This window comes from Giraffa tippelskirchi, chromosome 8, assembly GCF_054371585.1.
Source record: "Giraffa tippelskirchi isolate mGirTip1 chromosome 8, T2T-mGirTip1v1.2.pri, whole genome shotgun sequence".
NCBI lineage: Eukaryota > Metazoa > Chordata > Mammalia > Artiodactyla > Giraffidae > Giraffa > Giraffa tippelskirchi.
This window is the reverse complement of record NC_137282.1, coordinates 78,509,192-78,535,121: the sequence shown is the minus strand read 5'-3', so window position 1 is coordinate 78,535,121 and position 25,930 is coordinate 78,509,192. Positions and strand designations below refer to the sequence as shown.

General features: G+C 39.4%; 2 protein-coding genes across 13 annotated transcripts in view; one reads left to right on the top strand and one right to left on the bottom strand.

Annotated features, from left to right (window-relative positions):
• The window catches only part of GOLPH3 (golgi phosphoprotein 3), a 72,298-nt gene that overhangs the window by 43,075 nt on the left and 3,293 nt on the right, over positions 1-25,930 (top strand). For 2 of the 12 annotated variants that reach the window (XR_014062503.1, XR_014062507.1), the window contains exons 4-10: positions 2,575-3,413; positions 4,966-5,281; positions 5,998-6,178; positions 6,286-6,363; positions 7,070-7,154; positions 18,996-19,158; positions 20,111-20,242. Coding sequence is in view for 2 of the 12 variants with exons in the window: in XM_081521415.1 (XP_081377541.1) it covers positions 2,575-2,999 (425 nt within the window). In the remaining 10 variants the exon portion in view is untranslated. Of the gene's footprint in view, positions 1-2,574; positions 4,487-4,965; positions 6,179-6,285; positions 6,364-7,069; positions 7,155-18,995; positions 19,159-20,110; positions 20,243-23,382; positions 23,460-23,583; positions 23,640-23,679; positions 23,888-25,930 lie in introns of those variants that run through there. The other 10 variants (XR_014062501.1, XR_014062500.1, XM_081521415.1 and 7 more) reach the window with 8 other exon arrangements.
• The window catches only part of PDZD2 (PDZ domain containing 2), a 410,014-nt gene continuing 401,826 nt past the window's right edge, over positions 17,743-25,930 (bottom strand). Inside the window, exons 25-26 of the mRNA XM_081521413.1 lie at positions 25,642-25,776; positions 17,743-20,565 (exon numbers count right to left, since the gene is read on the bottom strand). Coding sequence (XP_081377539.1) covers positions 20,384-20,565; positions 25,642-25,776 — 317 coding nt within the window. The 3' untranslated portion in view covers positions 17,743-20,383. The remainder of the gene's footprint in view (positions 20,566-25,641; positions 25,777-25,930) is intronic.

Genomic DNA, 25,930 nt, shown 5'->3' with positions numbered 1-25,930 from the left:
ATTTTTAAATTAGTTTAAATATAATAGCTGTGTATACTGGGGTGGCCAAAGGATTCGTTCTTTTTTTTCTGTAAGCTGGCTCTAGTAGCTCTTAGTTGCCTTTAACTTCATTTGAAACAGTTTTGTTAGATTGTATTGTGACAGCTGTCATATCAGTGAGAACTTAAAAAACTTATCAAAATTGAATTTTTGTGTAGCTATTTTAATACTGAAGATGAAGGGAAAAAGCAACACTTTCGGCATGTTATGTTTTATTATTTCAAGAAAGGGTAAAAACTGAAATGCCAAAAAAAAGGTTTGTGCAGTGTTTGGAGAAGATGCTGAGACTGAATGTGTCAGAAGTGGTTTGCAGAGTTTGATCCTGGAAATTTCTGCTGGGCGATGCTCGATGGTCAGGTGGCCAGTTGAAGTTGATAGCAATCAAATCAAGACATTAATTGAGAACAGTCAGTACTATTCCACATGGGACATAGCTGACATACCCAGAATATCCAAATCAAGCGTTAAAAATAATTTGTACCTGCTTGGTTATGTTAATTGTTTTGGTGTTTGGGTTCCACATAAGTCAAGTGAAAAAAACTTGACCATTTCCTTGCATGCAATTCTCTACTGAAACGAAAGGAAAACATTCTGCTTTTAAAAGAAACTGTCGTGGGTCATGAGAAGTGGAGAAGGCAATGGCACCCCACTCCAGTACTCTTGCCTGGGAAACTCCATGGACGGAGGAGCCTGGTAGGCTACAGCCCGTGGGGTCGTGAAGAGTCAGACACGACTGAGCGACTTCACTTTCTCTTTTCACTTTCATGCACTGGAGAAGGAAATGGCAACCCACTCCAATATTCTTGCCTGGAGAATCCCAGGGACGAAGGAGCCTGGTGGGCTGCCGTCTATGGGGTCGCACAGAGTTGGACACGACTAAAGCGACTTAGCAGCAGCAGCCAGTACTCTTGCCTGGAAAATCCCATGGACGGAGGAGCCTGGTAGGCTACAGTCCATGGGGTTGCACAGAGTCGGACACGACTGAAGCGACTTAGCAGCAGCATGAGAAGTAGATGTGGTACAATAATGTGAAACAGAAGATCATGGGGCAAGTGACATGAACTACCACTAACCACACCAAGGCTGGTCTGTCTTCTCCAAAGAAGGTGATGATGTGTGTATGGTTGAGTTGGAAGGGAGGTCTCCGTTACGAGCTCCTTCTGGAAAACCAAAAGATTAATCCCCACAAGTACTGTTCCCAGTTAGACCAGTAACAAAGCAGCACTCAACGAAAAGCACCTGGAATTAGTCGACAGAAAACGTGTAATCTTCCATCAGGATAACAGCATGTTTCTTTGATGACCAGCCAGAAACTGTCACAGCTTGGCTGGCAAGTTCTGACTTGTCCACCATATTCCCCAGACATTACACCTTCTGATTTCCATTTATTTCAGTCTTTACAGAATTCTTTTAATGGAAAAAATTTCAATTCCCTGGAAGACTGTAAGGCACCTGGAACAGTTCTTTGCTCTAAAAGATAAATTTGGAAAGATGCAATTATGAAGTTGCCTGAAAAATGGCAGACGGTAGTGGAACAAAATGGTGAATATGTTGTTCAATAAAGTTCTTAGTAAAAATGAAAATGTGAAAAACATGTCCTTTATTTTCACTTAAACCAAAGGAACTTTTTGGGCAACCCAGTAGTTAATGACTGCTGTAGTAGACAGTGGTACAGTGTTTTTTCTCAATATTATGAAATTTCAGTCTTACAGCTTTTGTATATAATAATAAGTGCCTGTGGTTGATCTCTACTATGTCCCAATTTAGAAGCTTACTATAGTATTTTTTTCAAATTACCCCAATAGTTACATGTTTATTGGAGGTTCATTTGAAAAATACAGAAAATACAAGAAAGAAAATTTGTCGCATATAATCCCAAAGATAATCAAAATTATTTTGATGTATTTCCTTCTAGTCTTCTATAAAGAAAAAAATTGTTTTAGTGAAAAATATTTGATTTTTAGTGTTTCTGTCTTGGAATGTGCATAGGCAGCAAGATTGAAATGATGAAAATGATTTGTCCTTCTGTAATTAGCTTTATATTATTTGTCATCAAAGAATAGCATTTGCCTACCAAGCTTTCATAGCTTTATAGGCCAGGTATATGTAGCAGTTTCAGGAATGACATATTCATCAGGAAACTTTCCTCTTTTCTCTCTTTGTTGCAGATTGGTGTTTAATAGGAAAGAAAGCTCATAGTTTGCTGTTGGCTGCTTTTTGACAATAGCTAGAGAGAAGGCAAACATAATTTAATATTTGGCTTATTTCCACATTAGGGGAACTGGTTTGGAGAGTTCTTTCAGTTCCGTCTTTTGAGTGACTGTTGTGCCTTAAAATCATTTGCCAGGTGCTTAGAAACCAAAGGCCTTGGCCCTCAAGGGGTTCGTGGTTTAGTTGGAAAGAAAACAACTGGATTTTCTTCTGTTTCTCTGGAGGAAAAAATGTCAGATGTTACTGTTCATTTAAATAATACAGAATTTAATAAAATTAGCAGCTAATACCTATCCTTTCTAACTTCTGGAATCTTTTGTTTAGGTGAGACATGGAATCCATTAAAATTGCATTATCAGTTAAGAAACGTGCGGGAACGATTAGCTAAAAACCTGGTAGAAAAGGGTGTACTGACAACAGAGAAACAGAACTTCCTCCTCTTTGACATGACGACACATCCTCTCACCAACAACAACATTAAGCAGCGCCTCATCAAGAAGGTGCAGGAAGCCGTTCTCGACAAGTGGGTGAACGACCCTCACCGCATGGACAAGCGCCTGCTGGCCCTCATCTACCTGGCCCACGCCTCGGACGTCCTGGAGAACGCGTTCGCGCCCCTGCTGGACGAGCAGTACGATGTAGCCACCAAGCGGGTGCGGCAGCTCCTGGACTTGGACCCTGAGGTGGAGTGTCTGAAGGCTGGGACCAACGAGGTGCTGTGGGCGGTGGTGGCGGCCTTCACCAAGTGACCCTGCCCCGAACCACGCGTCCCCCTTTCTCTCACGGGAACCAGTCGTTTTTCTTCTATGGACTTCTGGTTTTCTGCAGTTTGTACTTCCCACACTGTAATTGGCTTTTGTTTCATGAAATGGTGGGTGGCTTTTTCTTTTGTGTATGTATGCAGGATTCTGCTGGTACGAGAGGCCTTCCTCTTTCTGTTTTGAAAAAAGTTTTACTGCCATATTGGCATTCCATTCCTTGTTGCCATCCTTGTTCCCCGTTTCGGGTTTCTGGTGTGCTTTGACTTTCAAGGTCCCACCAGTCTCCTCGCCTGCACATCTTTTGGATTACCTCAGGCTGAGTTTTCCCGTATGTGCGTGTCCATCTAATGTTCTGCCTGCAATTCAGACAGAAGTCACAAAATGGCCTTTAACTCACCAAAGGTAAATATCTGTATCTATTGGGACATTTTATACATAGACCTCAGTTGAGATGTATACTTAGCAAATTATTTTTAAATTGAAATACACAGTAAATAATATAAAGTGCCCCTTGATTTTGCTTCCCATGTAAATCTATTGTATTATTACACTTGTTATAATTTTAACTATTAAGTCATAAAGGTCCAGTTGTTTCACACAGCCAGTTTGGGATGAGCTGCATTCCAGTTATGCTGTATATAGTTTGAAGTATATATAAATTGTTCCTTCTTCTGGCCACCCCTGCCCATCTTAGTATTTTGCAGGATTTAATTGGTTGTACACCTGGTGCCCCTTACTTGCTACAGTCATAATTTGGTGGCGAAATAGACCTCTCATCATTAAGGAGAGAAAAGATGTATGTCTTAATTGGTCCCAACATTTTTTGAGCTGTGCCATTCATGGTACTCTTTGCCTATGCATCTCCTTTTTGGATTTTTTTTTTTTTTTTTGGTCTTACTGTTTTTATCATTTCTATAGAGAAGAGGCTTGTGACCAGTACTAATCTTGAGTACAGTTTTATCTTTTTCTGTCCACAGGTGAATTAATGTCTGCTCTTAAATATCTACTCACACTTTCTTGGGGGAAAACAATCAAATGTCAGTACTAGCAGATGTTGCATGTAAATCGTTAGCAAGTAATGACTACAACTCAGATGATTAAGAATTTTGTAACAGAAAGCTCTGCTATGTTTTAATTTTTATATACAATTATGATACTTAGCACATTCTAAGAATATAAACCTTTGCTTTTTAAAGTTTATTTTTACTATTTCTTTATCACTGTTTATTGGATCACCATTGGTTTCATAATGTAAATACTATATATTGAACAAATTAAATGTCAAATTTTTTATTACCATAGTTCATGTTACTAGTGGGGCTTTCAGGTGTTTAGAGATTTTTTTTGGTTAACATTCAATGCAAAAGTACTAGATGGTGTATAACTCTAGAGTTAAGTTTTAAGGGATTCCCTAATATGTATACTATCTTTTTATCTCAAGTAATAAATAAACTATGATCTTGAAAGTGCCTGAATCAGAGCAAGCATATTATTTGTATTTTTGTATTCTGATTTTTGTGGTCTTAGTGTTCTTTCTGATGAAGTTTACTTAGCCTTAGTGTAGTGTGGCAAGATTTCTACAAAGGGGTTGGCAAACTTTTTCTTATTGGTTCAGATAGTAAATATTGATATTTGAGGCTTTGTGAGCCATGTACAGTGTTGCAGCTACTCAACTCTGTTTGAGTGAAAGTTACCGTAGACAGTACAGATAAATGGGTGAGGCTGTAGTCCAGTAAAACTTCATTTACAAAAACAGGCAGCTGGCCATGAGCAATGGTTTACCAATTCCCATTTTAATTCACGAAAAAAGTCAGATTTTTCTGTCCATTAAAATAACCTTTTACCTCCAAATGATACTATTGGTGGTGATTAAGTATAGAAAGTATTAATTTATTGTTTCTTTCCATAAAATGGATACTTGAAACTTACACCATGTCCTTGAATTTCTTTTTAGGTGAACATTTACTGTTTTTCTCCTGAAAAGAGTTTAGAAGTGAGGTACTGGATGTTTCTGAGGTATTCTTGACTTCCGCAGCAGCATCTATATTCTCAAGCAAGGAGGAAAGGGCCTCACCTGTACTTCCATCAGTGTTTGTTTCAGAGCAGAGTGCCCCTCAGCTCTACATGTGTGTGACCCCAACTTCAGTATTGGTTTGTGTCTCCAGAGGAGAGGGTATCATCTAGAACTCATTCTTCTACAGAAGGCTGTTGCTTCCAGCTGTCTGTAAGCAGGATCGATGCAACTCCAGGGACGACTTTCTGTGTGGAAGGTGCAGTGTGTCTACAGGTTTATGCCACTTTTGTTAAAAAGCCTTCGGATCCAAGAATCAGGCAGAGAGTTTTAATATAATAAAACTTAAATAGAGATCGTTGTGCAAAGAATCTACTGCATTTTGACTTCTTCATATGTTATTTAATTACTAAGTATTCGTTAGAATAACCTGGTCTAGAACAGTGCTGTAACAAAAAGGAGAAAGGAAACTTAATGCATGCTCTATGCCTAGTGAGGGATTTTATACCTTGTTTTGACCTCCCCAAACTACAGTAACTCTCTTCATTTAATGAAGAGCAGGCTTGGAGAGGAGGGGTAGCCCAGTCTCACATTATGTGGTAAGTGTTTGAGCTTTTTAATACTGAAGTAATTGAAAACATAATTGCATTCAACCATAATTTTTCCTTTCTTGTTTCGGGACTGGGATGGGGCTTCTTTCTCTAAAAGAAACAAGAATAGCGGACATGCAGGAAGATCTCATGGTGGCGCAAAAAACAGTGATAAATGGATATCCCTACTTTATTCTGATATCTTGGTATAACTTACATAGGTTAATCTTTCGGGGATGAAAAAGTTGACTGTATGTTCTCAGAAGAAAGCATCATCATCGAATGTCAGTTGGCCAAGAAAGCCCTGTCCTGCCGAATGAAGCAGGATTGGCTTGTGACCTCTGATCCATTCTGCTACTCAGTTTTTCCCATTATTTGTGAACAGTAGGACAAACCTTTGAATTTGGCCACCACCTGAAGGAAAGCAAGAGTGGCTCGTGTGCAATTCAGTGGCAACATAGGACCAGTGAGTGATGATGTCCAGCCTGATGATGACAAGGACCCATGACTGCCACGCACGGCTACTCTTGGCCCAGGAATGTGGACGCCACCATTCATAAGTCTATGTGAGATATTTACTTTTACGAAGTTTAATCCCAACTCAATGGCCTCCGTCTTAAATATGAACACTTAGGCTGTCAGATAACATTGTTCCGTTTTCACTTTCATCCAGAACAAGATGACTGAAAGCTGAAGGTAATTTCTAATTCATCGCAGCCCACTGGGTACCAGAGTGATATCCCTGGCTCTTGTAAGTTCTGTGCAAATGTCACATAGTCTTTAATAGCATCAACTAGGGGTATTAATGTTTATAACCTTGCAGGCTACTCTTGAGAGAGGTACAGATGGTAAAGTTAACTTGATATCCACACTTCCTCAGCCCAGTGTTAGAATTATGTAGGCATTCACTCCTGCCATGAGTCCCACTAGCATCATATACTGGTGTGCAATTTACTTTTTGCACTTACATTATGGAGAACTTTAAGCACACATCTTTCTTTTTAGTCATTTTTGGCTTCATGTATAACTTCTTCCATTAATGGATATTTGGATTATTCTCATATTTACTGTTATAAGCGGTATTGTAAACATATTTTCATACGTATTTTTATATTTTATTTCCATGGGAGGAACTAACAGACATGAGTTTGCTCAAAGAGTTTGCTTGAAAATGTAAAAGATAAAGTTAAATTTTCTAAGATCTGTGTTAATTTCCACTTCAAATAATGTGAATGCTGGTTTCCCTACACGCTAGCTAATGCTGTAGAGGGTATCATCAATCCTGGTCTTTGCCAAGGTAATAGAGGAGAATGATCAAATTATTGTAATTGTTGAAGGGTTGATTATTATTTACAACCTTTATTGGTAATTTGTGTTCTTTTCCTGTGAGTTACCTGTTCATGTTCTTTATTCATTTTTATAAATGATATTGATCTTTTTACATATTGGTTCACCAGGTTCATAGGACTGTCCATGTATTATGGATATTAAGCCCCTGTGTCTGTGATGTATTTTCCCCAGTGTTTGGAGTTGCTATATATGGTAAGTTTTTTTTTTTTTTAACCATTTAGTAAAGTGTAAGGTGCAGTGCTCAAGCATGGAATCTGGGAGACTAATTGTACTAAAGAGATCACCGTGGTATTAGGTTTGGGGATATATATACACATATGGCTTCCCTTGTGGCTCAGACAGTAGTAGTGTCTGCCTGCAATGCAGGAGACCCGGGTTCAATTCCTGGGTCGGGAGATCCCCTGGAGAAGGAAATGGCAACCCACTCCAGTATTCTTGCCTGGAAAATTCCATGTACTGAGAAGGCTGGTAGGCTACATACAGTCCATGGGGTCACAAAGAGTCAGATACGACTGAGTGACTTCACTTCATTTCACTTCATGTACATATATATATATATTTTGGAAAAATTTGGGGTGTTTGCTAAGTTGCTTCAGTTGTGTCCAACTCTTTGTGACCCCATAGACTGTACCCTTTTAGGCTCCTCTGTGCATGGGATTCTCCAGGCAAGAATAGTGGAGTGGGTTGCCATGCCCTCGTCCAGGGGATCTTCCTGATGCAGGGGTTGAACCCGTGTCTCTTATGTCTCTTGTATTGGCAGGCGGCTTCTTTACCACTAGTGCCACCTGGGAGGTATGATTAAATGCAACCAATATAAAAATCACAGAATTACGTAATGTATGAGTATATGTATAGGTAAACATTTAATTTTATGATTGAATTATCTATGAAAAACCTCATAAACAAATATATAGGCTAATGGATTATTTTAAGGCAGTGTGCTTGCAACCGTCACCCCAGCCAGAAGAGAGAACCTTCCCAGCTCTCCAGAAGCTGTTCAAGGCTTCCTCCCAATTACAGCCTCCCTGACCCGTTTGACTGTGTGGATCACAATAAACTGTGGAAAATTCTGAAAGAGATGGGAATACCAGACCATCTGACCTGTCTCTTGAGAAACCTGTATGCAGGTCAGGAAGCAACAGTTAGAACTGGACATGGAACAACAGACTGGTTCCAAATAGGAAAAGGAGTATGTCAAGGCTGTATATTGTCACCCTGCTTATTTAACTTATATGCAGAGTACATCATGAGAAACGCTGGGCTGGAAGAAACACAAGCTGGAATCAAGATTGCCGGGAGAAATATCAATAACCTCAGATATGCGAATGACACCACCCTTATGGCAGAAAGTGAAGAAGAACTAAAGAGCCTCTTGATGAAGGTGAAGGAGGAGAGTGAAAAAGTTGGCTTAAAGCTCAACATTCAGAAAACTAAGATCATGGCATCTGGTCCCATCACTCCATGGGAAATAGATGGGGAAACAGTGGAAACAGTGTCAGACTTTACTTTTTTGGGCTCCAGAATCACTGCTGATGGTGATTGCAGACATGAAATTAAAAGACGCTTACTCCTTGGAAGGAAGGTTATGGCCAACCTAGATAGCATGTTTAAAAGCAGAGACATTATTTTGCCAACAAAAGTCCGTCTAGTCAAGGCTATGGTTTTTCCAGTGGTCATGTATGGATGTGAGAGTTGGACGGTGAAGAAAGCTGAGCGCCGCAGAATTGATGCTTTTGAACTGTGGTGTTGGAGAAGACTCTTGAGAGTCCCTTGGACTGCAAGGAGATCCAATCAATCCATCCTAAAGGAGATCAATCCTGGGTGTTCATTGGAAGGTCTGATGTTGAAGCTGAAACTCCAATACTTTGGCCACCTCATGCGAAGAGTTGACTCATTGGAAAAGACCCTAATGCTGGGTAGGATTGGGGGCGGGAGGAGAAGGGGACGACAGAGGAGGAGATGGTTGGATGGCATCACCGACTCGATGAACATGGGTTTGGGTGTACTCCGGGAGTTGGTGATGGACAGAGAGGCCTGGCGTGCTGCAATTCATGGGGTCGCAGAGAGTCGGACATGACTGAGCGACTGAACTGAACTGAACTGACCCCTAGGACTTCATAGATCCATTCAGCTTCTTCAGCGTTACTGGTTTGGGCATAGACTTGGATTACTGTGATACTGAATGGTTTGCCTTGGAAATGAACATAGATCATTCTGTCATTTTTGAGATTGCACCCAAGTACTGCATTTTGGATTCTCTTGTTGACTATGAGGGCTACTCCATTTCTTCTAAGGAATTCTCGCCCACAATAGTAGATGTAATGGTCATCTGAATTAAATTCGCCCATTCCAGTCCATTTTAGTTCACTGATTCCTAAAATGTCAATGTTCACTCTTGCCATCTCCTGTTTGACCACTTCTCATTTACCTTGATTCATGGACCTAACATTCCAGGTTCCTATGCAATATTGTTCTTTATAGCATTGGACCTTACTTCCATCACCAGTCACATCCACAACTGGGCGTTGTTTTCGTTTTGGCTCCGCCTCTTTGTTCTTCCTGGAGTTAGTTCTCCACTCATCTCCCGTAGCATATTGAGCACCTACTGACCTGGGGAGTTCACCTTTCAGTGTCCTTTCTTTTTGCCTTTTCATACTGTTCATGGGGTTCTCAAGGTAAGAATACTGAAGTGGTTTGCCATTCCCTTCTCCAGTGGACCATGTTTTGTCAGCAAATTTGGTAAAGGTCAGTTTTCATTCCAATCCCAAAGAAGGGCAATGCCAAAGAATGTTAAAACTGGCACACAATTGCACTCATCTCACACACTAGCAAAGTATTGCTCAAAATTCTCCAAGCCAGGCTTCACAGTATGTGACCCGTGAACTTCCATATGTTCAAGCTGGTTTTAGAAAAGGCAGAAGAAACAGAGATCAAATTGCCAACATCCATTGGATCATTGAAAACGCAAGAGAGTTCCAGAAAAACATCTACTTTTGCTTTATTAATTACGCCAAAACCTTTGTGTAGATAACAACAAACTGGTAAATTCTTCAAGAGATGGGAATACCAGACCACCTTAGAAATCTGTATGCAGGTCAAGAAGCAACAGATCTAGACATGGAACAACAGACTGGTTTCAAATTAGGAAAGGAGTACGTCAAGGCTGTGTATTGTCACCCTGTTTTATTTAACTTATATGCCGAGTACAACATGAGAAATGCCGGGCTGGATGAAGCACAGGCTGGATTCAAGATTGCTGGGAGAAATATCAATAACAGATATGTAGATGACACCACACTTATGGCAGAAAGTGAAGAGTAACTAAAGAGCCCCTTGATGAAAGAGGAAGGTGAAAAAGCTGGCTTAAAACTCAACATTCAAAAAACAAAGATCATGTCATCTGGTCCCATCACTTCATGGCAAATAGATGGGCAACAATGGAAACAGTGAGAGACTTTATTTTCTTGGGCTCCAAAATCACTGCAGATGGTGACTGCAGCCATGAAATTAAATGATGCTTACTCCTTGGAAGGAAAGTTATGACCAACCTAGACAGCATATTAAAAAGCAGAGACATTACTTCGCTGACAAAGGTCCGTCTAGTCAAAGATAGGTTTTTCCAGTAATGTATGGATGTGAGAGTTGGACTATAAAGAAAGCTCAGAGCCAAAGAATTGATGGTTTTGAGCTGTGGTGTTGGAGAAGACTCTTGAAAGTACCTTGGACTTCAAGGAGATCAAACCAGTCAATCGTAAAGGAAATTAGTCCTGAACATTCATTGGAAGGACTGATGCTGAAGCTGAAACTCCAGTACTTTGGCCACCTGATGGGAAGAACTGACTAATTGGAAAAAGACCGTGATGCTGGGAAAGATTGAAGGCAGGAGGAGAAGGGGATGACAGGATGAGATGGTTGGATGGCATGACCAACTCGATGGACATGAGTTTGAGTGAGCTCCGGGAGTTGGTGATGGACAGGGAGGCCTGGCGTGCTGCAGTCCATGGGGTTGCAAAGAGTTGGACACGACTGAGCAACTAAACTAACCCCTAAGAGTATTCTCTATCCCAACCCAGCATGCATCTTTAATAATTTTGTCCTGTTTCATTTTTTGTTTTATGTGTCTTTTTTAGTTTCTGTCAATCTATAGGTTCTTTCCTCTCTAATTTTTTTCTTAGTGGAGTATTTGTTGATGAAATTGGATCCCTTGTTCTTTTGTTTGGATTTTGCTGATTGTATCCACAGTGTATAGTTTGATGTGTTTTATTGACTTCTGTACTTCCCGAGAATTAGGCCTTACATCTGAGGCTCTTACATCTGAGGCTCTATCAGATTCCGGCTGGTTTATGTAGGCACCTGTTTCATAGGTGGTGGTGTGTCCTTTTCAACAGGAAGCACATGATACCTCTCTTTGTGAAAAGCAACCTTGCTCTTCAGTTCTTAGACCCTGTGATTTATGCAACCATGGGGTTACATATAGAAATACTTTAATTGCTATCATTTATTTGTTTATTAGCTAGAATAATATTTCTATAAAGAGAAACTTCACCTTTCCTAGAGCAGTTTTTAGTACAGTTCATAAAGGAAAAGAGAGAATTTCTACATTTTATTTAGCAATTTTCAAAATAGAGTTTGTTCCAAAGCAATCTCCAAAGGTTTTCTTGAAAAATTAGTTTTAAGCATCCCAAATATGGAGATAAACAAGCTTTCATCATCATCATTTTCCTTGATGAGGAGTATTGTAGGATTCTTGATATTGAAAAGTAGAGCTGTAGCTTTAGGATGGAAGATAGAAAACCCTTGTAGTTTTAAATTCATCAAATAATTTTCAATCACAAGTATCAATGTAAACTTGTGGGCAACTTTATGTTTTCCTTTTTTATTGTGGTAAAATACCCGTAACATAAAATTTACCATTTCAGTCATACTTAAGTGTACAGTTCAGTGCCTCTGCTTTTTGTAGTTATGCTGTATCTGTTTTGTAAGAACATTGTCATTATATACACTAATCTCTCCCTTTTAACTCTTAAGTCTTCAAGTAACTACATGCTTAATGCTCACCACCATTCCGTATGTCGTCTGTCCAGTCATCTTGTTTGTCCTGCTCGTTTGTTAGATTCTTCTGGAAGGGCTTGTGAGAATAGTGTACTCTGGGTTTTTGTATGCTGATGACAGTTTATCTGTAGCCTTTTATTTGAAAGTCATTTTGTTTGGATAAAATGGTTGAGTCACATTTTTTTTTTTTAGTATCTTAAGATGTTCTTTCTGGCATAAAGCATCATTGTCAGCGTCTGGTTATAACACGATTTTCTTTCTCTCTCATGAATGCCTCCTTTTGCCTGGAGCCCACAGGATTTTTTCCCCTTGACATTTTGCCAGTAATATTACTCCAGTATGTTTTAGTGTTGGTTATTCTGGATCAGTATTTGCAAGTACATGGTGTGTTCTTTCAATACGTAGTGTCAAATCTTTTTTTATTCTCAATTTCAGGAAAATTAAAGTTTTAGTAATTGTTTTATTCCCTGTTTAGGCTTTCTTCTTTGGAGATTGCTACTTTTTTCTGGGTCACTTTTGCTTGGGTTCTTTTTTTTTTTTAATTTCTATTTTTATTTTTTGGCTGAGTAGCATGTGGGATCTTAGTTCCCTGATGAGGGATCAAACCCGCACCCCCGGCGTTGGAAGCACAGAGTCTTAACCAGCAGACCATCAGGGGAGTCCCTGCTTGGGTTCTTCATTACTTACCTTTAAATGTTTCACCCTTTTTATCTTCTGTTTCTTTTAAGACATCATATTTATTCACTGTGAATGATTGTTCTGGTCTTTTCTGAAATTAATTTTTTCCCAAGTCTTAATAACCAGTTTCTGAATTTTTCTAATTTCTGTTGATATCTTTCACTCATGTTTTGTGTCATTTCCCTGATGTATTTTAACTCATTTTGAGATATTTTTCATTGGTTCCCTAGGGATGTCTTTCTGGTGTGCCTTTGTTTAGTTGTAGGGATTATATTTGCTCCTAATGCTTTTTCTTTTCTTATGATAACTTTGTATGGGATCTGACCTAGATTATTTTCTATTACCCATTTTTATATGATTTTACTTTCCCTATTTTAAAAGGAAGATGCAGGTCAGGATAGCTTTTCTGTCTGTGTTTATTGTCTAGACTTCCTTCTGTTTTCAATTTAAAGAAACATGGCAGCTTGCTTTCTGAGATCTGGTTCTGCTCCTCTACCCGCCTTTGTCTGGACCTTCTTTTTTTTTCTCTGTTCTTTTTCTATTCAATTTTGATTCTGTTCCCAGTAGTTTCTCCTCAGTGTGGGGCATTGGCTAATCTTTTTTTTTTTAATTGTAGTTTATTTATTTGCACAGCACATGGGATCTTTAGTTGCATCATACAAACTGTTAGTTGCCATATGTGGGGTCTAGTGTCCTTGCCAGCATTTGAACCCGGGATCCCTGCATTGGGAGCGTAGAGTCTTAGCCACTGGACCACCAGGGACATCCCAGGCTGATCATTTTTGAAAGTGAAAAAACTAGTAAGTTTCAGGGGCCATTATCCAACTGGTCCTCTGAGCTTCCCTGTTGATTATGAGGGTAAGGGTGCCGGGCTGGGGTGTATAGCTTGGGGCTATCACATGTCCTGTTCTTTCCTTGCCCATGGTCTTTATTCCAGTGGTTTGGCTGTCTTTGGAAGAGGAGACTATTTTAATTATAGTAGCTTTCTGATGGTGTTGTAATAGGGCTAGTGCCCAAGTTATTATGCTTTTTTATTTATTTTTAAATTAAAAGATAATTGCTTTACAAAATTTTGTTGTTTTCTGTCAAACCTCAGCATGAATCAGCCATAGGTATATGTTTTTCTCCTCCCTCTTGAACCTCCCTCTCACCTCTCTCTGTCCCACTCCCTAGGTTGGTACAGAGCCCCTGTTTGAGTTCCCTGAGACATACAGCAAATTCCCATTGGCTATCTATTTTACATATGGTAATTTACTGTCTCCATACATCTCATCCTCTCCTCCCCCCCAACCCCCATTTGCATAAGTCTGTTCTGTATATCTGTTTCTCCTTTGCTGCCCTGCAAATAAATTTTTTGGTACCATCTTTCTAGATTTCATATATATGCGTTAGTATACAGTATATATCTTTCTCCTTCTGACTTACTTCACTCTGTATAATAGGCTCTGGGTTCATTTACCTCATTAGAGCTGACTCAAATGTGTTCCTTTTTATGGCTGAGTAATATTCCATTGTGTATATGTACCACTGCTGCTTTATCCATTCATCTGTCGATGGACATCTAGGTTGCTTCCACTTTGTAGCTACTGTACATAGTGCTGCAGTGAGCATTGGGGTACACGTGTCATTTTCAGTTTTGGTTTCCTCAGGGTATATGCCTTGGAGTGGGGTTGCTAGGTCATATATGGTGGTATTATTCCTAGTTTTTTAAGGAATCTCCATACCATCTTCCATAGTGGTTGTATCAATTTACATTTCCACCAGAAGTGCAAGAGCATTCCCTTTTATCCACACCTTCTCCAGCATTTATTGTTTGTAGACTTTTTGATGATGGCCATTCTAACTGGTGTGAGGTGATATCTCATTGTAGTTTTGATTTGCATTTTTCCAATAATGAGCAATGTTGAGCATCTTTTCATGTGTTTGTTAGCCGTCTGTATGTTTTCTTTGGAGAAATGTTTGTTTAGGTCTTTTCCCCACTTTTTGATTGGGTTGTTTGTTTTTCTGGTATTGAGTTGTAGGAGCTGCTTGTATATTTTGGAAATTAATCCTTTGTCAGTTGTTTCATTTGCTATTTGTCATGTTTTGTTGGATGATTTTTGTAGCCAACTTTGCTGAATTCTAATAGTTTTTAAATTGATGTGTTTATGCTTACATGTACTGAGATATATCTATACAAACTGTGTATTTTTGTTCCTACTATTTATACCTCTTAAAAAACTGTCTAATTGTATTGGCTTGTATCTCTAGAATGTTGTTAGTAGTATAGTGTTAGTTGCTCAGTCGTGTTCAACTCTTTGTGACTCCATGGACTGTAGCCCACCAGGCTCCTCTGTCCATGGGATTCTCCAGGCAAGAATACTGGAGTGGGTTGCCATGCCCTTCTCCAGGGGATCTTCCCAGCCCAGGGTTTGAACCCAGGTCTCCCACATTGCAGGCAAATTCTTTACCGTTTGAGCTACTTGGGGAGCCCTAGAATGTTGTTATTCAATAATAATAACAGTGAACATCTTTTTGTGTGTATTCCTGACTAATGGGAATGATTCTGGAGTTTTCCATTAAGAGTTTGAAGCAGACTTTTAAAAAAATGTCTTTCAAAAGATTTGTGTGTGTCCTACTGATACAAGAACTATGTTTATGTTTATTAATTTCTTAATTTTAAATCATTCATGCATTCCTGAATTAACATCACTAAAACTTATTATATTACTATATAACTAGATTCTATTGGCTAAGTTTATTTATAAATTTTTTTGTCCATTTTCATTGTATTGTAAGCATTTTTCAAGTTAAATTCACCTTCAGTGTCACTGACTTGTATTTCTATAAGTTGATTTGATGCTTGTATGACTTTGGGTTTGTGAAGGTGCTCTCAGTTTATGTGCTTAGTTCTACTGGATCTCATTTGATCTTCTTCTCTTTTTTGGTCTTGTGTTTCTTAGTAGCCTCATTCTCTTTGAGTGAATTGAGAATATAAAACAGTTTGTGTTTATAATTTTCTTCTGATTCCCAAGGTAATCCTCCAGATTACATTCTTTAATCGGCCTATTGCATACTGTTTTAACACCTTCCCTGCAACTTTTCTGGTTCTTTCATAAGAGGCTGTTTAATGGGGGAGGCAGGGTTCTATTGAAGCCTGACATTTGGTCAGTAGTTGGGTATTTCAGTGCTCTGTGTTTAAGCATCATTCAGCCTCCCTTAGGATGAGAAAGTTGGATACCAGCTGATTTGAATGTTTATTCAGATCTACCTCAGCTTCTTTGAGGGGATCAAGAGAGGCCTTTATGGGCTTGGGTGAGCAGAGGCTGAGTGGATCAGTTGAGCCCTTTCCTTGCAGGACCCTGTGTGGTAGGGGCTCCCCTCAGAGCAGACCATTCCTCCCCCTTACTCCTGTGACCCATTGAGGCTCATGGGGTGCCTGGAAAAATCAAAATGAGATTCAACCTCACCTTCCCTACCATTCTGGGGAGTGGAAATGGCTCCAGTTAAGGGTGCTTTCTGACCTTTCTGGGGCTCACCATCTATAATCCCCTTTCTTCAACTTAAGGGCTTTGTTGACATTCTTTACATTCTTCAGAACTCTGATTTCATACCATCTCTCTCTCCTTCAGAGAGAATTATATCCCGTTTCATTGTCATTTTGGTCTCCCATTATTGTACATGGTATGTAGCCTTCGACATTCATAGAATGGGTTTGTGGCTATTTCTATATTGTATTAAAACTCTCTCCCAGGAAAAAGTTCTACCCAAGTGTAGCAGTGGACTGAGCCAATCAGAACCTTACTTTTGGAGGATATACGGAAAATTGGACAGGCAGCAAGCAGCCTGTACGTCCACAGTTCTGTGATACAGAGTGGGGCCAAAATTATTACAAAATAGCATTCATCAGTTTCTAAATAAATGGTGTGAAGAATTGAGGACACAGCTGCCAGCTGGTGGAGGAAGGAGAAGCAGTCTGCAAACAGCAGTGGGGGCACTGAGTGATGACCCATGATCCCCAAGTAAGCTCTCCTGTCACTGAGGCCAGGTCATAAGTCCTATTCTGGGATTTCTGTGAGATGCCTGCTTCCTTGGGCTGCTCTAATTTGATGTCTGTATCTGAAAACCCAAAGAGCCTAAAATAAAGTAGATGCTTTTAATTTCACTCTGAAGTAAGATCCTAGATCACCCAAGTATTTGTGGGGAGGGGGTAAAAAACAGGTAGGGTTTTTAGGAAAAATGAATAATGTCGTCATTGTGAAGGAGAGAAAAAACTGACAAGGAAAAACAACTGTGAATAGCATCCAGTTGAGGCTGGAAATCCTGAATTCGCAGCATCATTATACTGTTTAGTTGTGAGAGTTTTCTCTAGGAATTGGCACGTAGGCACCAAGAAGCTGGCTGGTTGAAAGGATACTTGATCAACCTGGGCAAAGGAACTGTGTGCCTAATGAGCTGGATGGAGATTGTTGTGTTCTACAATAGGGTCTAGTCTCAACAGAAAAGAGAAGGAATGCCAAGGGAGAGTGGTTTCTGAAGGTGAGAAAATTGACCGTTATTTAGGGATTAGGGGTCTCCCAGGTGGTGCTTCCCTGGTGGCTCAGTGGTAAAGAATCTGTCTGTAATGCAGGAGACCTGGGTTTGATTCCTGGGTTAGGAAGATCCCCTGGAGGAGGGCATGGCGATGCACTCCAGTATCCTTACCTGGAGAATCCCATGGACAGAGGAGCCTGGCAGGCTACATCCGTAGGGTCGCAAAGAGTTGGTCACAACTGAAGTGACTTAGCATGCACGCTAGGGATTAGAGGCCTGTTGAAATTGAAGAAGCAGTACCAGGAGAAAGGGAGGAGTAAGCCCCAGGAGGCTGTAGGTGTGAGCTGTGTGATTTATTGATTTCAGAGGTGAAATGGATTTGAGTTTGTGTCATATCCTAGGTGTGACCATGAAAGAAGAGGGATTTGACTTGACTTCTTTTTGCCTTGTTCCTCTTACCCATTCAGGTCATCAGTATTTCATATCTTGATGTTGTAAAAGGTTATTCTATAGATGCAGAACTAAAAACACAAACAAGTAGTAAACAGAGTGTTTATTTTCTTAAAATTACTTTAAAAAGGTTGTTTATAGAGATGTGGATTTACATAACTTGGCAACAACATTTTAAAAATGTACAGGCTATTTTGTATTATTGCACTTACTCTTTCATAATATATAAGGCATTTTATTTTACATAAATAAAGGATAATGTATAATATCATACAACAGGTGTGGTGCCAATTAAGTCAACCCTAAAATTAAATGAACTGTGTATGGGAGGATAGAAATGAAACCCAACTTACTTCAACCTTCACGGTATATCCTTGCAACTACGATTCACACATTATAACAAAGTTACCATCATAGCTTATTGGATGACTGACTGACCAGCTAAAATAACCAAAACAATGGAACTTTTAGTAGGACAATACCTTAGTGTTCACTTCAGGAAGTGTGGGAATTTATTAGACTAATTAGAAATACAAGCCATGCCTTGGACACTGACAACAAGTAAATATCTTTCTATCTTAGGGTCAAAGTTTAGCTTTTGCTTCCTCAAATTCTAATTGTCAAATTCCAAGGGAAGCCTTCTGGTGAGGTCCACTAGAAATAGCTGATGACTTGAATATGGTTCAGTGAACCAGAGGGCTACCTTCACACTTTTTAGTTATGAGGGTTAGGAACTCTTAGCAGAGAGACTGTTTCATTGCTTCAGAAGCTCCTGTCACATGGACTGTGCATTTCTATGTAGGCACAGCTAGAAGAGTAGAGACAAAAAATTTTCAGCGTGGACTTCAAATCATCTCTCATTTAGGCAAGAAAGCAGAAGCCACAAAACTGACCCCAGAGACTTAAAAATAATCTAGCATGCACCTTGCACTGACTTCCTATAGTATCCTACCTGGAACTGTAGTAGTGAAAAGTAGAAGCTAAATTAATCAGGTCTTTCTAGCAAACTTGTGAACTACATTCCCTTTTGTGTGACCTGTTTAAAAATGAGGAATCTGGGCTCACACCAGCCAGATAACTCAATCCCATCTGAGAACCTCTCTGGGCCAGCGCCACAGAGGTTTACTGGGATCAGTCACTCAGAAATAGGTTAATTAAAGAAATCGCCCACATAAAATCTTTGCGTCACCATGCATGCAGGTATGCAGCTTCACCCGTATTCTCAGCACTCAGTGAGCTGGTTTGTGCCACCTGAGCATGTGGCCTGTGACCACCCAATTCTGCTCCTTTACCTTGAAAGACTGACTCACCCTCTTTCTCCATCTTCTGATTACATTGTAGTAAATGAAGCTGATGAAGGTCTGGACCGTTAAGAAAAGGTACAGTGTGAGGAGAGAGAGGCCCGTTTGGTGATCAGGAACAGCAACATCAAATGGAAACAGTTACTACAAAGAAGCTGGTGCTTCAGAAGGAAGAGCAGCTGGAATAAGTGTCACAAGCAAGCGTGAGTCACAACTGTGTTCTGCTGGGAAACATTTTTGGCAAGAGAGAATTTGCAAAACAGGAAAACAAAAAGAGCAAAAACTTCAGTCACTGCAGAGCTATGTCATTACACTCAGGTCAGGAAAATTGATCCAGTGGTTAGAAATGTTATATTTCTTAAGCTTGTTGAGAAAGGGGAGAAAATGTCACACAAAAAAAAGTCCTCTGAAAGGATTATTTTAAGCTTCTCTACTTGGATTACATTCCAAGGACACTAAAAAGATAATTGATTTCTAAAAATTTAGCTTAAATTAGTGGTTGGAGAGTACATAAAATATAAAAATGGAAACTCAGTGACAATGGTATTTTTGCCTGCTCTTTCATTGACCAGTCTTGAATTTCAGCATTTATTCAAGACAAGTTGCAAACTAGATGTAAGGTGCTTTCAGAGCTGGAACTTTCTGCTCATTCTAAGCAGCGAAGTTCATGGCTATTTAGTACAGTTTATCCAAACTGCATTCCTGTAAAATTGCCTTACGACGTACACTTTAGATCATGATCAATACTTCATAGTGATCAATAACCACCGATTAAACTATGCAGCCATACGTTGCACATTAATTACACTCACTAAAAATACCACCTTCTGTATTTTGCTTTTTCATTTTTGGATAATTCCTGAGCCAACCTAACCATTAGGTCATAACTGATTCTGTTCAAGGGTCATGTTTTTCTTTTCAGAATAACAGACCCTTAGTTCCTTCCACTGAATGTGCCTAAAAGCATTCTGTCATTTACTTACAAAATTATGTAAAACTAGTCCTTTTACTTGTGACAGTTGTGTTGCCCTCAGACTTTGTTAGATCCCTAATTGCCAGGATTGATTATGTTGGGAGAGGTGGGAGGAAGGATTTGGAGGTCTCACTAAATGTTTCAAGTAAAGAAGGGCATGCCACATCTTGTGTCCCCATTAGGAAACATAACAGGAGGGGACAGGCACTGGAACGAAGTGGACCCTCCCAGCCTAAGTGATCCAGGCAGAAGGCTTAGGAGTTCAGCTCCATGGCTGCTGCTTCTCGTGGGAGCAAAAAAAGCTGGGGAGTTTGGTAAGTCTTGCCTGCACCAGTGCTTCTCTGTTGTTTGAGGAACCCGTTGTTTACAGAAGTCATTCTGATTTGCCAAAGAAAGGAATTGAGAAAAGGAGATTCCAGGTTTAAAAAAAAAAGTAACAAGCACTGTTAGTGTCACTACCAGTGCTTGCTGTATGAAGAATTCCTGTGCTTTCTAATTACTAACTGCACAGGTCCCTCTGGGACAGCCTTCATGATATTCCAGGCATCAAAATGCATCAGCCCCACCAGGGATTTCCCGTTAATGGCAAGAATTTCATCTCCAGCTTCTATTGTTCCTGCTTGCTCAGCTGCACCACCTGTGAGAGTAAATACAGAAGGATAGCTGGGAACTTGCATAATATCTAGAATAAATTCCAAGTAAACTAAAAACTTTAGCGAGAAAAATCTCTAAACCATGTGCCTGCCTTTAATCTTAGGAGAAGGAAACTTCTCTTGAAACAAGACACACAAAGCATGTACTCAGAAAAAGAAATGTGACTACATAAAAAAATTCAAATCTGTAACCCCTCTTTCTCCTAAACATAATCAACTGACTAGGGGAAGATATTTTCATTGTATTTAGTCAACAAATAGAATGGGGGTTACTCTTCAGCTGGGCTAAAGATAAAGATCTCCAGATCAGTAATGAACCCACCAAAAATCCAAGTGACCAATAAAAAAACAAGTTCAGCTTCTACTTGTTAATAGATATTGGCTGATATATCCAACATGCTGAGAATTACTGAGAATTATATACTTATCAGTGACCCACGAGATACTTCTCATTTAACAAAGCTTAACATTTCTGCATGAAGCTGTGTATGTTATGGCAGTTGATGAGCTTTGGAAAAGACAGGGTTTGCACCCGCTTCTATATACTCTTGCACATAAACATCTAAAATAATTGTATTAAAGAAGAAATGCACGCTGGCTGTAGAGGCATCTTTTCATCTAATGGAAGAAAGGACATTGAAAAATACCTAAGTTTGCAAAGAATTTTCTCAGAAATGTTTAATTGGATCTCAAAACACAGAGCCGATAAATCTTTTTGTCCTAGATTCTTGAAAATCATTGTTATTTATTATTTGATATCAATACATGTGAAATGATAGTTGATTATAAAGATTGACAAAATAATAAAAATATAGCTGGAAGAAAGGAAGTTCAAATGCAACCCACTCTAGGACAAAACATTTTATGTTGTTAATGACAGATACTGTCATCAGAAAAGAGATGAGCCCTCACCAATGCCAGGCCTACAAAGAACAAGGAGACTGAGTTAGTCCTAATCATTGCTTTCTCAAGGTACACATTTTTGGAAGTCTCAAAGCACTGATGTCTGACAGACCCAATTAACACTGTGTTAGCATAGTTCTTACTCTAGGAATATTAACTAAAGGTCCCAAGCAGGTTATCTGAGGTTTTCTGGGTGTTCATCTGAGTCTAAGGATATGGGGATTCCAACCAACCAAAACAGGAGGCTGTGACTTAGGGACTGTAGGCAGTCACACTGGTTTGGTCTCAAGTCTGTGACTTCAAGCAGGTTAAGGTTTCTTGAAATCTCAGTTTTCTCATCTGCAAAATGGTATTAACCTGTCTTGTTCTGGGTTTTACAAGGATCTAATGAGATGAAGCAGATGAAGTCCTTGATGAACCACTCATTGCTGTGCACACCAGAGGTTTTGCCAGCTTTTGGATTTCTCATACATGAGAGAGAAACAAACCCTCTTGTTTAAACTGTTGTTGTTTTGGGTTTTCTGTTGTCTGAGTCCAAAGATAATTCTAATTTGATCAGGGTGTGTCTATTGCGGTTTTAAGAAAATATCTTTTAGAATACTTTTATGCTTTTTTGCAAAAACGTCTTGCATAGTTTTTGTGTAGTACACTTTTAGGCTCCTTTCAGTTGTTACTGTGCGTTGGTAGCTTATAGTACTGAATGTACATTTAGCTGTTTTTCTCATTCAGCACGGTTTTTGAGCTGGTCATGGTTAATGGATATAGATCCTCCCTGCTTCTTGACTTGCTGCATAGTTTTCCTTTTTATGGATGTAATGTATTTTACTCATCATTTTGATACAGATAGAAATTTAAACTGTTTCATAGCTCCCAATTTAGCAAGCACTGCCAAATTTTTCCCCAGAGGTACCATTATATATACTTTTGCAAGAAAGTATGTGTGTTCTTCTTTCCCTACATCATGCCAACACATTGTATTATGAGATTTCTTATTTATGGCCAATCTGATTTTAAAAAGATTTCTAGTAATAATTTTCACCCAATAACTAATATTAGTTTGAGTATCCTTCCCTCTATTTGTTGACCATTTAGGTTTTAACTTTTGTCTATTTTCTGTTCATTTCCTTTACCGAGATTTTCCCTTTATTTTGTATTTCTTATTATAGTTACTGATATTAATATATTCTGGAATTATCCTTTTGATGATGTAAATACATTGGCAAAAAGTTTCATAAAAATCTAAGTGAGCAACTAGAAGATATTTGCATTTAGAAGTTAAACATTTTATATATATATGTATAATATACATCATATGTGTAATATAAATTATATACTTTCTCAGTGTGTTTTTGTATATTTATGTAATCCTATTAGGATTTTAAAATAATGGTTATTGTTGATATACAGGAAATTCTGTTGCTTTTTTTGTATGTTGATTGTGAATTCTGCAGTCTTGGTGAACTGTTTACATTGGCTTGACATTTGATTCTCTTAGCTTTTTTCCAGTGAGGAAGAACATATAATTTGCCAATAATGACAAACTACATTCCTGTATTTCCAGTCTTCATACCTCTAATCTTGTTCTTGTCTTATTGTGTTACTGATATTCTTAGTAAAATGATGAAAAGAGAAACATTTTAAAAGCAGCCCAAACATAGCTAAAAAATTTTTTTGTAAAGCAGCCCAGACAGTAGTAGTGATAATGTTCTACCTGGATGGCTGCTGCTTCACACAAGAGGTTACAAGTAATTATTTACTGATTTTTGTTTTTTTCATCAGTAAAATCCCTGACCTTCAAGAGCACTTTTGGGAAATATATATTTCATTCATTTATTATTCAAAGAATTTTTTTGTATTAGATTGATGCAAGACATTGAATATTGTTGTATTGCTTTTAGTGTTTGGGCTGAAAGGCAGAGGAAACCAAGATAAACAGAAAACCTGTATCCATTAAATTTTTAAAAGTAAAATAAAGGTAAGAAGAAATCTTTGGGTAGAATGCTAAGCCTGAATAAAGAAACTAGCTTTACCGGTCTCCAAAAAGATTCAAGGGGAGGGAGTTGTATAATAATCAGAAATCCTTGACTGCTTTTTCCCAGGAATAAATCTGCAGGCTTGCACACAGGAGCACTGGCAAGGCTTGTCTGTGCAACAGGTGCGTCTTTCCCTTCCTGTCTCTCCACTTACCTATATAGTGTTCATGGATTTCTAGCCCGATGCTAGACAGAGGCCAGGAAGATACTGGGACATCGTCCTTGCTCTGCTAGAAGGAGATCTCAGGGGCACTCCTCTCTCCTGGGGCTGCTTTTCTACTCCAGTGCTACAGATGCCATGGGATTCCTGGGCGCTGCTTTAGCCGGCCCCTGGTCTTGTGGCTCACAGGCCAAAAAACCTTATTGAGAGGTGAGCTTCTTAGCTGGCAGAAGCTTCATGTCCCGTGACTGATCACAGTCACCCTTCACTGTGTGTGTCCTAAATATCTCTATCTTGCTGTTTGAGGCTCAGTCCGTTCGTTATTCCATCATCTTCCTCTTCATTTGTGCTGCCCGTCTGATTGTAGTGAGCAAGCTGCAAATTTGCTGTGTGCTTTTTTAGGTTTTCTTATGCTTGATACTCCTATTGTTTTCCAACAGTCATGACTTCTCCAAATATTTCTTTTCCTTTTTCTGGCATTACTCATTCTGCCTTATCGCTCAATACCCTTTCGTAATTTTTATCTCTTTATTCCCTTGTGCTGTAGTTTTTAAGGTTTCTTCCTTGATTTTTATAAATTCTCTCTGTAAGGATTTAGTATATTTTTAGTTCTATTCATTAACTTAAATACAGTTTGACTTTCTGCTAGTGGGTTTTTGTGTGTATATTAATGTATCTGCCTGCTTCTTTTGAATACCCTCATGTCTTGTTTCATGGAAATATTTTTCTGCCTCAGTTTTTTGATGGACTTTTTCTATTTATCGTGTCTGTTGATGATTTCCTCATGTACTTTGTATACTTTTTTTTTTTTAGAGCTCTTGCTTGTGAGTGCTCTTAAGTCAAACTGTCACGCTTTCCTTAACTTGGCTTTCTGTGTTCTACAGCTGTCAAGTTAACACGTGCAGTGTTTTCCCTTTTCCTGGTACCGTGCGTCTAGACCTCACACAGCAGAGGCTTGGCTCCTGATTTGTGCCTGTCCTCTGCTTGCCCCAGGGACCGTGAGCAAACAGCTTGTTTCTGGCCACCGTCATTTACAGTTTGGGCATGTGCTAGACTACAGTTTGGGCATGTGCTAGACTGCAAGAAAGCAAGATGGGAGCAGTAGATATTATTAGAATCACTGGTAGATAGGAAATTTCTTCATGCACTTGAATAATTCACTTTATGATCATGGGCAGTCCCAAGAATCTCTTCAGATTCCTGAGCTGAGTAAGTATATTAACAATATCAATATATATTGTAGATATGAAATCAGTATTGTAATATAAAGTATTATATATATAAATAGTATATGTGGGTATATATAAATGATTAGTATAATTATATTATTAATATAACTGCTCAGCTCCAGGAACTAGAGAATTTTGAGAACTGTCCAAAATCATTAAATACACTGAGTTCATGAAGAGACCTCCTGTCTACCAACTATTTCAGTGATCTCTACTTCACATATTACTTTCTTGAAATCCAGCATTTGCAATTTTAAATGACTATGACCTTGACCAATGTTAAGCACCCCTGACTGGCAGTTCTGATGGCATCACTTAGCTTGGTTTGTTCACATCCATACAGCTAACAGTAAGAACACAAAGACAGGAACATGGAGTCGGGGATACAGCCTTGAGGCTGGGGGCACAGACCCTGGAGCAGACAGCCTGAGTTCAAGCTGGGTTCGGCCACTGACATCGGCGTGACCTTAGGTGTCTGTGTAACTCCCCCGTGGCTCAGTTTCTTCTTTTGTAAAACAGGGATGATAACAGCACCCACGCTATATAACTGTCATGTAGATGAGCAACATGTGTGAAATGCTCATGACAAAGCTGACGCAGTAAACCCTGGATGTCAGACAGCATTAAAAACATAGTAGATTTTTAAAAACAAATTTGATTTCCAGATGGAAGGCACTGACATGCACAGAGAGAAAACAGGCACTGGGCAGTGGACTGGGTTTTCTAGGACATTACCTTTGTACACTCTTTTAACGAGCAGGGGCCCATCTCCAGACATGGATGACTTCCCTCCGTCCAGACTCAGGCCCAGCCCGGCCGAAGTCTTGAGCACTTCAACACACAGAGCCTCGTGCGCAGCCATGCTTCTCCCTGCAGCGACAGCATGCGTTTGTAAAGCTGATGACAGCTATCCGAGGCCCTGCCTGCCCAGGGCCCCCCAGCGTTTTCCCCAAGCACTTGAGTCCTGTCCACCAATGTTAGGGTTGGTCTCCCAACACCTGGAGCTGTGTTCCTGCCATCCCCA